Source organism: Bombus flavifrons, chromosome 8 (genome assembly GCF_040668555.2).
Source record: "Bombus flavifrons isolate JBK064 chromosome 8, iyBomFlav1_principal, whole genome shotgun sequence".
NCBI lineage: Eukaryota > Metazoa > Arthropoda > Insecta > Hymenoptera > Apidae > Bombus > Bombus flavifrons.
The window spans coordinates 9337219-9349974 of NC_138449.1; the positions used below are offsets into that span (position 1 = coordinate 9337219).

Here is a 12756-nt window from a genome sequence, read left to right on the forward strand (position 1 = left end):
TCGCTTGTTAGTATAACATAATAGAAAACATAACTCACATTCTCCTTTAATCCAATAAATAATTAGATTTATTGGATTTCCTGTATTCTCATCTGAATTTTTAGTTATATTTTTAAGCATTTCCTATCCTTGATGTAATTTTTACTTTTAATTTTGGTAATACATTTACGGTTTAATTAAAGTATGTGTATATTATAATATAGATTCTTTTCATTTTTACGAGCTCATGTTGTATATTCCTTTGTTTGTTTACTGTTTCCTTCTATTCATTTCTATTCAAATCTATTCTTTGTTGTCAGTAGCTCTTTAAGCAAAATGATAATTATTATTATATAATAATATTATATATAATAATATAATATATATAATATTATTATTATATAATTATAATTATTTTTATGTATTATATTTTAAAAATTCTGTAATTTAGTTAAATTTTAATGCTTTATTTATATCAATACCTAATATAGAATTTCATTACAGGTCTTTTAAACCAATATGCACTAACTGTGAGTAACAGTGTACCTGTTGAGTGGAATGAAATTATCCTACGACAGGATAATGCAAGGGCACTTAGCAACTGTACGATTTCGAATTACCTACGATCGGTGAGTCGCATGTTCATATTTTCTTCTTTTCCCAATTTTTAATTGTAAGCAGCAACAGTGCAGTAAAATAAATATGTATATGAATATTTATAGGACCATGTTGGTATATAAAAAGAATGCATAAAAAGAGATGCGAATGAATTACCTTCACGTAGTTTTATTCAAGTAGAAAATTCCCATATAACTTCCAAATATTATGATTGTATTAGGGTTAGAGTATATCATATTTTTAATAATATATATCATATAAAATATATTTTATTAATATATATATTAATTATAATTATAAATATAAATATAAATTATAAATATTATATATATTAAATATATATTATATATTAATAATATATATAAACAATAAGTCAGGAAAAAAACGTTTTTAGTCAAAAGCAGGACATACATATTAGGACACAAAAATGTTAAATATTATATTATAATAAGATAGTAATAAGGATATTGATAACAGTAAATGAAATTAATAATATACACAGAACAACATATATTATTTAGGTAGTTTTTACATGGTTCCTATTATGTCAGTCTATATTTAGGTTTTTGAAAAATTTAATGGTATATGTATTTAATTTTGTTATAACAGCGAAATAAAATAACAAACCGTAAGTTTTCGTTTTTGTCATATCTGTATTTGTACAATATCCGTTTATACATCTTTCTTATTAAGGGAGTAGGCCAACTGGGGTTACGGATGGGGTACACAAATCCACAAAGTTCCTCGAGAGGAGGAATGGGCGAAAAATTCGAAAGACTCGCGCGACGCGCTTTACTTGCGCCCATACACACTACAAAAAATCAGTCATTATGTTACGCACAATAATAAATCACCAGCGACGTAACAACCTTTCATCGAAACACGCTTTACTTAAGATTTGATGCGACTTCCGCAAAGTATTTTTCTTTTCGTGTCATCCTCGATTCATTATCGATCCTAATCAGGATTATTAAAGTTCCCTCTTCGTTTCTTCATTACATCCGTTTTTTTTCTTTATTTCTCGTACTTTTATTCCTAGAACAGTGATTTCCAACCGCGTACATATTATTGGTTATCGGGCAAGTATTTAAATTTTCAATACGTTTTTACATTTTCATTTTTAATAGCATTTTAATAGAATTATACAATTTATTTCTCTTACAATAAAATCATAATTTTTATAGGAATTATATATTGAAATACTTTTTCCATTATTGTATCTCAAGCCAGAGGAATCTATAATATTCAACGAGGAATCATTGTGTATTGTGATTTATTGTGCACCGATCTGTGATAAACTCTGGGACTATAATTTGTTCATTCTGCAACACTGATAAAATTACTGATATTTAACTTGTTAGTTTGAAGGAACCATTATAAACTTCTCTGTATCTCTCTATCTCGATAAACTCTGGAATCATAGTTTTATTTGCAACATTGATAAAATTACGTACGCTTAAACTGCAAGTAACGAAAGGAATCGCAAAAATTCCGTCGTTCTACTGTATCGTTTCTCTTCAGTAAAATTATAATGTTATTATACTTTCATCTGTAACATTCAATAGAATTATTGACTCAGCTATACACATACTTTTTTATGGATTACACTCGTGTGACCTCGCGAGCCGAAGTTTTCGTATGTTCTCTCGACTAACGAATAGGAATCAACGATTTAGTTGAAACACACTGTCCTGGAAGGTATTCGCGCGCATAATTTCTACAGAAATCAGCAAAGATAAACGCTGGTTAATAAAATAGATAAAATTTGAAACAAAGTTGCACAGAATGGATCATCGTCGGCACACGTTTCATCATCGTTTAGTATCGTTAGAACAGAAAAGTCGGTTTCCACAGTTGAAACTGTAGAAAATTGAATTTTGTGCGAGCATTTTGCTAAATCAACGAGAAAAAAGAAATGGAATTCTCGTACTTTCTCATTCTTTCATCTTTCGATCGTGTCTTCCCGTATCGTATCGCAACTTCAATACGATTTCATCGCCCAGATATGTACGTGCCATGATTAATTAAAGTTTGAGGAATCGATTAACCTTTTGAGAGTACTATCGTCAAAGAAGCGTCTTTCTGTCTGTGCACGAGCAAAATTTCGAATTTTGTCGAACCTGCAAACGATTTCTTTCAACGAAAAAAATAAACTAGCAGAAGGAAAATCTAGCTTCGTTGATGAAACTGCCTGGATAGAATATAATGTGTCACGCAACATCGAAGACGCTTCTGTGCGAACTTCTATTACGGCTTTACTTACTTATACAACGTACTATCGCCACAGAATAAATCGAACATAGTCGATCGTGTAATTGCTAAGGTTTATCATTACTCGATTAACCCGTAAGTCTACCGCACATCGTGATTCTAATCCACATGTGCGACAATCAACACTTAACACGTAAGGACATCACATGAAATTTTCTGTATAGAACGATACACCATCTAAGTTATGCTTAAAACTACCTCTTAAAGATGCCTCACCCAGCGTGTCTACTACGAGTTTCGTAATCCGCATTACTATCCGAATAGAACGCTTTCCGTAATACGAGTTTTATAGATAGATGAGCACGTAAGAAGGTTGGTGATAAGCGTGAATGAAGTACCATTGAAACTTCCTGTTCCGCTCAGAATTTCACGAAGTCTCGACCACATATCGCACGTGACAATTTTCCCTTCCGACGTTGCTCGCATTATACCGTAAGTATGTTAGAAAAGCGTTGCCTTATAGGAGAAAGTTAAAGGGATATAAAAGAGAAATGTAATATCAGAAATTACGCAGTAGACTGGCTGAGATATGTTTTACAAGTAGACACCCGAAGTTTGGGGTGATTTTAATCCTTGCATAGCTTAGGATACATCCAACGGATAACGTAAAGACTGATCTTAACATTATTTAAATGTTAACTCTTATCATTTCAAAATAAACGCAAGTCAGTATACTATTTTAACTGTGCCATCAGTGTTTAATTATTCACATGTAATTCATCCACATTGGAACGATAATGATCAATCCTTAAGAACTTATGTCAACGATAGCACACGTTAGTAGAACTATGCAAGAATTGAACAAACTTTCGATCAATGTTGGAGTCTTATTATTTTAGCCGCGTAAGTATGTACGTCATCTAGCGTATCAACAACTGACGTTTATAGGTCTTGGATGATTATTGTCATCCTTTGGCATTCATGTTTTTTTTTCTTTTTCGTTCCATAAACACCAGTTATCGATTTCACTCGACATTTAAAGCATTAGTCGTATTACATTTGTTTTGTGATATTATATACTTTACAAGCGACTGACCAATCGTCATTAGCCGCACAATCAATCATCCGTTGCTAACGATGAACAGCGTCGGTCCGTGCACAAACGTGTACATGTAAGTACGCTAGCACGCCAGCACGATCGATATCATCGATCCCGCGATAAACTATCCGTTTACGAGGATCAAGCACTTGTCGAAAATATTTACTTCACGTTCGCTTGCCTGTTTCTTTTACGATTTAGGCCGTAATTGAGCAGTATCTGTACAACTTGTATGAAACTGTGCGGTCATTAAAGAAGGGTAACGAATCAGATCTTTTCATATGATTTCATTCAATTGCGTGATTATAGTCGAATTGATCCTTACACTTGGAAGGAATAAACGGAAGCGAAAATTACTAACTTTTCATAACGCTATAGTCAATTCGAAACGTGTCTATCTAATAGTTTCTAACATTCGAATTATAGAAAAGAATCTGAGAATTCTATCTTCGGAATAATTTTATTTTATCTGGAGACGCGCCTCTTTATTTTTTTTACTCGCTAAAACTTTGATAGCGTAATAGCTTTGAGCTAAGTGTCTAGAATCTTTCTTACTTTGGAGATCATATTTCTCTTTCGACTATATAGAAAGTTACGCGAGAAAAGTTTATTTAAATAGAAATGCACGTGCACAGTGACAGGGCTAGAGATACTCTAACGTTCAACGAAATCTACGTCATGTTCAGCTGTATACATGTATGTATGTAGAGTCTGGCGGAAAGCAAATTAGAATTTATTAGCTTAATTGTCGTTATTCGTATTGATCACAGTGATATATCATGTGGAATTTAATTTTAACCTGCGCGTAATGTGCATGCCCGATGTTTGATCCACGCAAGCATAGGCGCGAATCGATGAGATTGTCTTTGGACACTTAGACGTTAGAACAAGTACATACAACACCGATATGTACGGGAAGAGGTTGTTGCTTGGATGTAATCCCTAATTTTTACTGTATTTCGTTTCTCGGGACGTTCGATCACGGCTCGACAACGACATACCTCGACTCGAAAACGGCTTATTCGCAATGTTCCCTAAATGCTCACTCCACTATATTCCTCTATGCAAACGCGATCGATTATCCCGTTGATGTACATCGTACGGTATCGCAGGTACATACATACAATTATATCGATGACATTATGTCTATACACCTCTACGATTATCTTACACGTGACTGTGCCTTGATAATTTATCATTACGTATGGGATATCTGCTAAAAGATTCGTAGCATACATAATTTGGATCAATGATCTCGATTGTCAATTTCGATACGGCATATGTATCCTCATGTAGCATTCTTATCCTCATATGTGTATGTATATATGTATATGTATGTATATATATATATGTATATATATAGATTTCTTTTATATTCAAATATCTATATTACGTGTATATTTATATATGTATGTATATATATATATATAGTATTCTTTTATATAGGCGATTACAATAGTCACAAAGTTGGGCAGACTTGATTCATATTCGATATCGGAAGGCTGCTTTTATTTCGTAGAAAAAAGTGACGGCGGGAAAGAAGTGTACTCTCTTTTAATATCGTCATTTTCCCATCGTTAGAAGCTTAAATAATTTCAAGATGAAAATACATAGGTATATTTTAATGCCTTTTGAAGAAACGAAATGAGGTCGTGGCGAATCGCGTGGTTGTACGACCTGTATCCATGAATCCTACGAGAGTTGAAAAGCTTTTGGAAGATTAGAAGGTATCATTCCGTTTCAATCGAAATCCATCTAGAGCTTCGTGAAATATCACCGACGACAAATGCAGTCTTACTAGCAAAATAATTTAGCGACAGCGTTGATAGAAACCGCGATGCTAACGATCACAATGGTAATCGGTAATTAATAAATAGTTCGCATCAACGATTTAGTAGAAAATGGGTCTACGGCGTGCTTAGCCATTTAGAAAGGAAAAACCTTTCATCTACAGTTTTAGATGATTGCATTCATTCAACAGGATTGTCCGTGCGATTAACATTGGACGAGGATATCTTCGAGGAACGCTCGTCAACGTGGCGACTATTACGCATCGATTATTCGACTCGAGAGCTCTCGTCGAAAGTATCCTCGTGCCTAATGTACCCTTAAAGAAACGTTAGGATATGTTTGTAGGCCGATCAGATTTTGCGTTTGTCAAACAATCTGCTCGTGTGTTGCTCTTCCACCTCTAAACATTCGTTTCTTTTCGTTCGTTTCGTGTTTGTATATATGTATGTGTGTGTATGTATGTGTGGGTGTCTGTTTTTTCTTTTTTTTTTTTTTTAAGACTTGTATTACACCAATGAATCGACTTTGTGCTACACGTTTTGAGATTATTCTATAGGCCATCAAGAATCGTTGCCTCCTTTTTGCCTTCGAAAGAACGAGACTAGAGTTTCCAAGACGACGTTAAGTCGCTAAAAGACGTTGCAGGTCGAGTCCTAGAATTGAATCGTTATTAACGATACGTATAGGTAGTAAAGATTTTTGCTTTAGATAAGGGTTTCGGAGGGACTCAGAAGTGATCGATAGAAATGAGGTACAAGTCAGGTTAGATCAAAGATAGCCTGCTGGTGTTCTCAAGACAGAACTTTATGTTAACGCGGAATAATCACTTCGCTTTTTCATCTCTTTCGGAACGATTGCCCGTTTATCGCTGGGAGAAGGTCATCATCCAAGATAATAGTAACTCGTAATATTGGGGCCTCAACAGATTTTAACCTTTATCGTGTTCGAAATTGTTTGAATGGTCCATACTCTTGTCGTTTATTGGTCTGTGAAAATTTATTCGAATCGCGATAATCTAGCGTTGAGTCAGCATGCATTTCCAGATTGCTGTTGTTACATAAACTGAAATTACAGAGGACATTTCAACTGCGCGTATAAATATACCACTGAATCAAAAAACACGTGTAACTAAATTACTAATCGAAATGAAACGAATCCCGTAATTCGATCGGCCATGGTAATTCAATGTGCCTTTTATAAAATTCACTACGATAAAGGTTATATCCGTTCGTAATTAGGATTTGGTCAGCGAAATCATTGATTTCTATGTACCATTAATACACGTTTAGGTTTGATAGAATTATGTCGTAAAAGTATCGTATCGCGCACGCGACATTGTAGTACTTTTATCACGTACGTATCTCTTCACAAATATGTATCGAATGATTTATATTTGACGATATAATAGCGTAATTTCTGTTTCTAACTCGGGCGGGGTAAGCGCAATACTTTCGGATCAATCGTCGTCCGTACTTTGTGTCGCGTTTCGATTCTTTCGCTTTTTCTATTATTCTATCCCTTCCAAACGTCGCCACAGTTTATTCAAAGATCTGGCAGATCCTCGATAAAACGCTGTATCCTGTTTTAGAATATTCTCCTCGACATTATACCTAGCAATTGTCCTAGCGAAAGAACGAAACGTGCGTTTGAAGATTAACGTCTCGAGGGCCATTACAAATACTATCGATCAATACCAGAATCAAATGGAAATTTGCGACAAATCTAACATGCGATTGATATTTATCGTTTCGATATAGCCGATACGAAAAAATTTCATAGAATATTTAATACATCTCCTATGACAGCAACACGGACAAAGTCGTAAATTCGAAATTACATAAGATTCTTGTAGTGACCCTCGCGATCGTGCTCTTTTCCTTTTTTCTTTGTTCCGGAAACTTCGTATATGAAATTCGCGAGTGTTAAAGGAATCTCTGTTGTCAGTCTACGAGCTACAAAAATTGCATGACTTCTAAACACCGAGTTTGTATTTTTTTTCTTTTTTTCTTTTTGTTCAATTGCCATTCATGTTGCCCGTAAAGTTGTTCTGGTAACCACTTACCGATTGCTCTTTGTATTCGGCTCGACCAGCGAGCCTTAAAACGATTGTCTACCGTTAAATAATTGAAACGTCGAAGAAGTAGTCTCGATCTTTAATTTGCAATACTTTGTGTCGCTTCATTGATTTCTTCGTTATACCTGTTTTATTACGATCAAGCAAATTCTAACTCGTATGAATGAAACGCATTGTATAATTTATTCTCATCGATAATCACGAAATCGTTGATTCAAACGAATACCGTTTTACTGGTTTAGTCGGACGTATGTGATATTCATATCGAGGCGCTTCTTCCACGAACAAAAAGTACTTAACGATACATTCGCCGGTGAACATATATATTTATTTCACCGAATGCAAATCGGTTCGTACGTTAGCCACGAGACTCGATCGAATCCCAAAGCTGGATCAACCAGAGCACGCGTTTCCGTGACAGATGTCGATCGTCTCTCGTATGTCTCCGTCGTTCCTTAATTTATGGGAAAAATGGACCCTCGTCGTCTCTTTAAGACGTGGTATCTTCTCCTCACCCTTCCTCATGTTCCACGCTTTAATAATTCATGAAAAAAATAGAATCTTTCTTATGTTTTTTCTCCTTGTAGTTTCATCTTCGTTTCATAAGTTGCTCTCTGTGGAATAAATTTACACAGGTACACCCTTATTGCTAGAACCTTCGTGGATGTTCGCGAACAAATTTCACAGAATGTGAAAAATTACTGCCGTGAGAACTCGATACTCCAGGATATCGATTTGCTCTTCAATGTTTTGCCCTGCCTTGCTTGCATCGAGTCGTTGTAAAAACGACACGCAGCGAATTCTTTATAATCGACTACCCACGAAAGGCGATTAAAAGGAAATAGTTAGAAACCGTGATTCTATTGTTAGCTCCGGTATTAATCATTTCGATGATAAATCATCGATCGAAGCGATCAAAGTTTGATTGTCTTTTAGCTTGTTATCACGATCGCGTGACAACACAGATGGAAATATAGAATTTATGCTAGTTGGCTAGTTTATGGTACAACGGATTCCCAATTTTCGAATTGCAAATTAATAATAGAGATACAGCAGCAATGGCGGCACGATCGTTAAATTGTGATTATCTACGATATTATCAATTATGTTGCTAGAGTGATTTGAATGTCGGATCAATTTTTGTAAAAAAAAAAAAAAAGAAACGAATCTTATATCTGTAATTCAAGTATACTTTCTAAGTATTGAAAGTAAAACATCACCTCTGATAGATAATGATTGAATCTCGTAAAATGCTGCTTTAGTCTTGGAATGGACTTGGATATATTACAAATTGAAATTGATCCCATCGCTAATTGTCCGACTTAGGCTATCGTTATTGCTCATTGTCTCGTCCATGGAACTTTCATTAGCGAGCGTAACTCCATTGCTACTTGCCTGCGTGTTCACTTAGTCTCTTTGTTCCTTGCCTGATAAACTATAATCTAGTTTGACCATTAACAACTTGTTCATGATCGGGCCGTGACACGCTCGACAAGCTCGAGATTCCGAAGTACCAATTCATCGAAATAATCAGTAAGTAGATTAGAAAAAAATGCATTAGAAAATCTGGTTAGGAAGTAATTAAAAACTAGTAACTAAAGATGTGATGAACGAGGAAAATAGAACGAAGAAAGACTGTTGAAGGAAACAACGTTTGGTTCCATCAGGAGATAATTTTCACGACGGACTCGTTCTCGTCCTTGAGCAGAAGGCTCAGTCTGAGGTCGAGTTCTCCGGCCTCGAGGGCCCATTTTTCCCTCAGCCATCATGGAGAGTCCGCGGTATGAGTGCCAAGAGTGTGAATCGGGAACAAGGGATACCAATCGACGGTCAGCCGTGTCAATGGAAGAAGATCGAGGCTCACTTCAGCCCCACCTAAGCCTTGATTACTTTCGAACGCCTGCTTCTTCTCCCATAGCATAACCAACAGATTCCTTCCAAGGGCGTCGCAGCTGCTGTATTTGATAGTTTGACGATATTGCGGGTTCCTCGAGTGCCGTATTACACGTGTTTTACGTTTTTGCAGCCACCTATCGCCATCTCGAAGATATGTTTTCACGTAGGTGTCTGTATCGTTATAAAAAATTATAATTAATTATCGAAGCATCATTTTATGCACAGCGTAATATCGGGGCATTTATTTTCTTAGATTTAAGTTTTCGTGATAGACTCGAGGCTTCTACGTGTGTAGTCGTGTCTTCGAAGAAAATACGTTAGCCGATATATCAGTGTGTCGATTGACTCTTGATAAAGCTGCCTGCCATCTTAGCGAGACATCGAAACGCATCTTTCTCGAGAACACGAGCTCATACCCAAAAGCCTGGATCCTAGATTCATTTTCTGTTGGCAAGAATCCTAATTCTTGTATGTTAATTTACAGTAAACAAAATACGCGTTAATAAAAAGTATTCACAATTGAATGAAAAATCGTACACGTTAATTGAAAATATTTAGCGAGAAACGCGGGAAATTACCTGGCTCTTCTTTTTCGCCGGGGCAAATGTCTCTAGCACATATAACCTCGAGTTCGAGCGTTCCCTTGCTTAGGCAGAAACCCAGTTTCACCTCGCCATTTTGACCTCCTAAAATCCATGAAAAATTCACACAATTGATCCAAAGTTTCTCACAAGGGAACCTTCTTCGATAAATTCATTGTTTCTCCTTTCCGTGACAAATTTTGTATTGAAACATTGATACGATTAATACACGAAGAAAAGAGAAATGAAAGATTATTTCGAAAATCGAGCTGAAATTCTCGACATCTGTATTTTAATAAATCGTCGAATTATTTACCAGCTATCATCTTGAATCCCTTTGGTGGCACCTGTCCGCGACCCAGCTTTGCGTCAACGCCATTTTCGTTTCTCATCGGCTGACTAAATGTAAAAGAGAACAGAAAAGCAAAGAGAGATTAATATTCCGTGAAATCAAACAAAAGTTACACGAGAGTACGTTAGGGTAGGTCTAAAAAATATGAGAATAAAGTATTAGAGTACTAGCAAGCTAAAAGCTAGGAAACTAACAGACTAACACTAAAAAGTGAAGTCCACTTTACAATTTCATCGTTTTTATCGTTTGTGTTAGATGTTAGAGAAAGAGGGGAGGGGGTAGAGTGTGCATCTGTAAAGTAAATGGCATTAGATTACTTAACTATGTAGTATGGTATAATAAAGTATTTATGTTGCATTTTCGTGTCATTTATGATGATCGTCAATTTTGAAAATCATACTATTAAATTCACGTTGCTGGTTTAACGACTGCTTTATGACATTTTTTCATGCTCGAAGAACTTTTTATGGAAATACCACAATTATGTAGCTTTAAAATCGTTGAAGTAAATGGCGATATTTTCCTTTTTCTTTTAATAACATAAATTAGCTGAATAACTCATTGAGCTGTTAATTAAAATACATTCTGCAGTGAAAAGTAATATATTATTATAAGAATAATTAAAATCATTTTAAAGAATTGCTTAGTTTAAAACTGAGACACTGTATTAATTTACTTGAGAAATTACAATTTTCAATCTGTTATCATACAAATAATAATACAAAAATGAAAATAATTTGGCACAATGTATAATTATCATAATACCACGTTACTGACATTAATTATGATTTATAATGTACCAAAAACTTTTACCCTGTTAGAAGAATTTATAACTCTGTAATAAGAATTTAATTTGAAACCTTTAGAGAATTAAACAAAGGTTATCCCAGTTGATATTATAGCATGGAGATAATAATTTCAGTTCGTTCGATATATGTGAAATGAGAAAAGAAAACCGTGGTAGCAACTTTTAATATTTGCATTCAAATTGTTCGAAAATTATAATCAAATTATTATAAGAAAATATTGGATAAATTTTGTTTTAACCTAACTGAGATTTTATTATTTATAGAAAGAAACAGATTTATTAGATACTTATTTCCAGGAAGTATTTAAAAATATAACAAATATATTTAGAAAGTGATACAGAAAAATTTACTGCCACTAGATCTCGAGTAATTTTTTATACAAATTCCAACTATCTTCCGCTCCACTAAAGAAACAGATACAGTTAAACAGAGGTCATAGTTTTTAGTTATATATTTCTTATAGTCAGCGCTACTTACCTCCACTTTTCTTCCTCTTCTGATTCACTGTTGCGATCGTAAAACCTCTCCGGAATATTCATGACGCTGTCTTTGCGCTCACCCCGCCCTGCGAGTTAGAGAAAAATATTTCCTTTCTGTGACCTGTGTATTTCGCGATTGCCCGCCCAGCAACCTGCATGTCGTGTGATTTACTTTTCCGGGTGTAACACGTTGATCTTCTTTCTTTTTTCTTTTTTGTTCCCTTGATATTTTTCAAAGGAGAGAAAGAGTTATTTCTATCGTTTGCCTCTCTTTTCTCATAGCCGTGCGCAATGCCACGCAGATTGCCGGACAGTCGTTGCTCGAAATCCATTTTATGCATACTGGATCTGGCTGTCTACTCGGGGGGTTCATACTTTTCCAACAAAGCCTTACGTTTCACAATCAACGAAGCACCCAAATTATATCAAGTATCCTCGAAATGGTAAAGCATATTTCTAACTGTGCGCACTTATATCTTGTTTGTGACATGTAGAGTAAAGAATGGGATTGAAATGTCGAGTAATTACAGAGTGCTTATCAAGTATTTATAGAGTTGGTTCAACTTTTAAACGAATACGCAACTCTTACAGGAGATGCTACTTTTCGAGATAATAAAATGTTGTCGAACGAAAGTCGAAGCTTTCATTAATTACACGGAGCAACTGGGGATAAATGGCTATTAATATTTCCATACGACTTTCTAATTTTCTACGTATAAAAATAGTACGGTTCAAAGTTATCTGTAATCCTTAAAAAGTAACGTCATTACCTCATACACATGAATGAGAGGAAAATTTGGAAAAAATTCGAAGATTATAAGTTGTGCCACTATAGTTGTAAATGAGTGGTGTGCAGGGTAGATGATG

General features: G+C 35.0%; 1 protein-coding gene and 1 long non-coding RNA gene across 7 annotated transcripts in view; one reads left to right on the forward strand and one right to left on the reverse strand.

Moving 5' to 3' along the window:
• The window catches only part of LOC138182714 (uncharacterized), a 142267-nt gene that overhangs the window by 778 nt on the left and 128733 nt on the right, over positions 1-12756 (forward strand). The window contains exon 2 of the long non-coding RNA XR_011173865.1: positions 484-608. This is a non-coding gene — a long non-coding RNA (uncharacterized LOC138182714). The remainder of the gene's footprint in view (positions 1-483; positions 609-12756) is intronic.
• The window catches only part of Fife (regulating synaptic membrane exocytosis protein fife), a 150172-nt gene continuing 139017 nt past the window's right edge, over positions 1602-12756 (reverse strand). For 3 of the 6 annotated variants that reach the window (XM_069118809.1, XM_069118808.1, XM_069118807.1), the window contains 4 exons: positions 11888-11975; positions 10566-10648; positions 10247-10354; positions 1602-9839 (listed from right to left, as the gene is read on the reverse strand). In XM_069118809.1, the coding sequence (XP_068974910.1) occupies positions 9538-9839; positions 10247-10354; positions 10566-10648; positions 11888-11975 (581 nt within the window). In that variant the 3' untranslated portion in view covers positions 1602-9537. Of the gene's footprint in view, positions 9840-10246; positions 10355-10565; positions 10649-11887; positions 11976-12756 lie in introns of those variants that run through there. The other 3 variants (XR_011173862.1, XR_011173864.1, XR_011173863.1) reach the window with 3 other exon arrangements.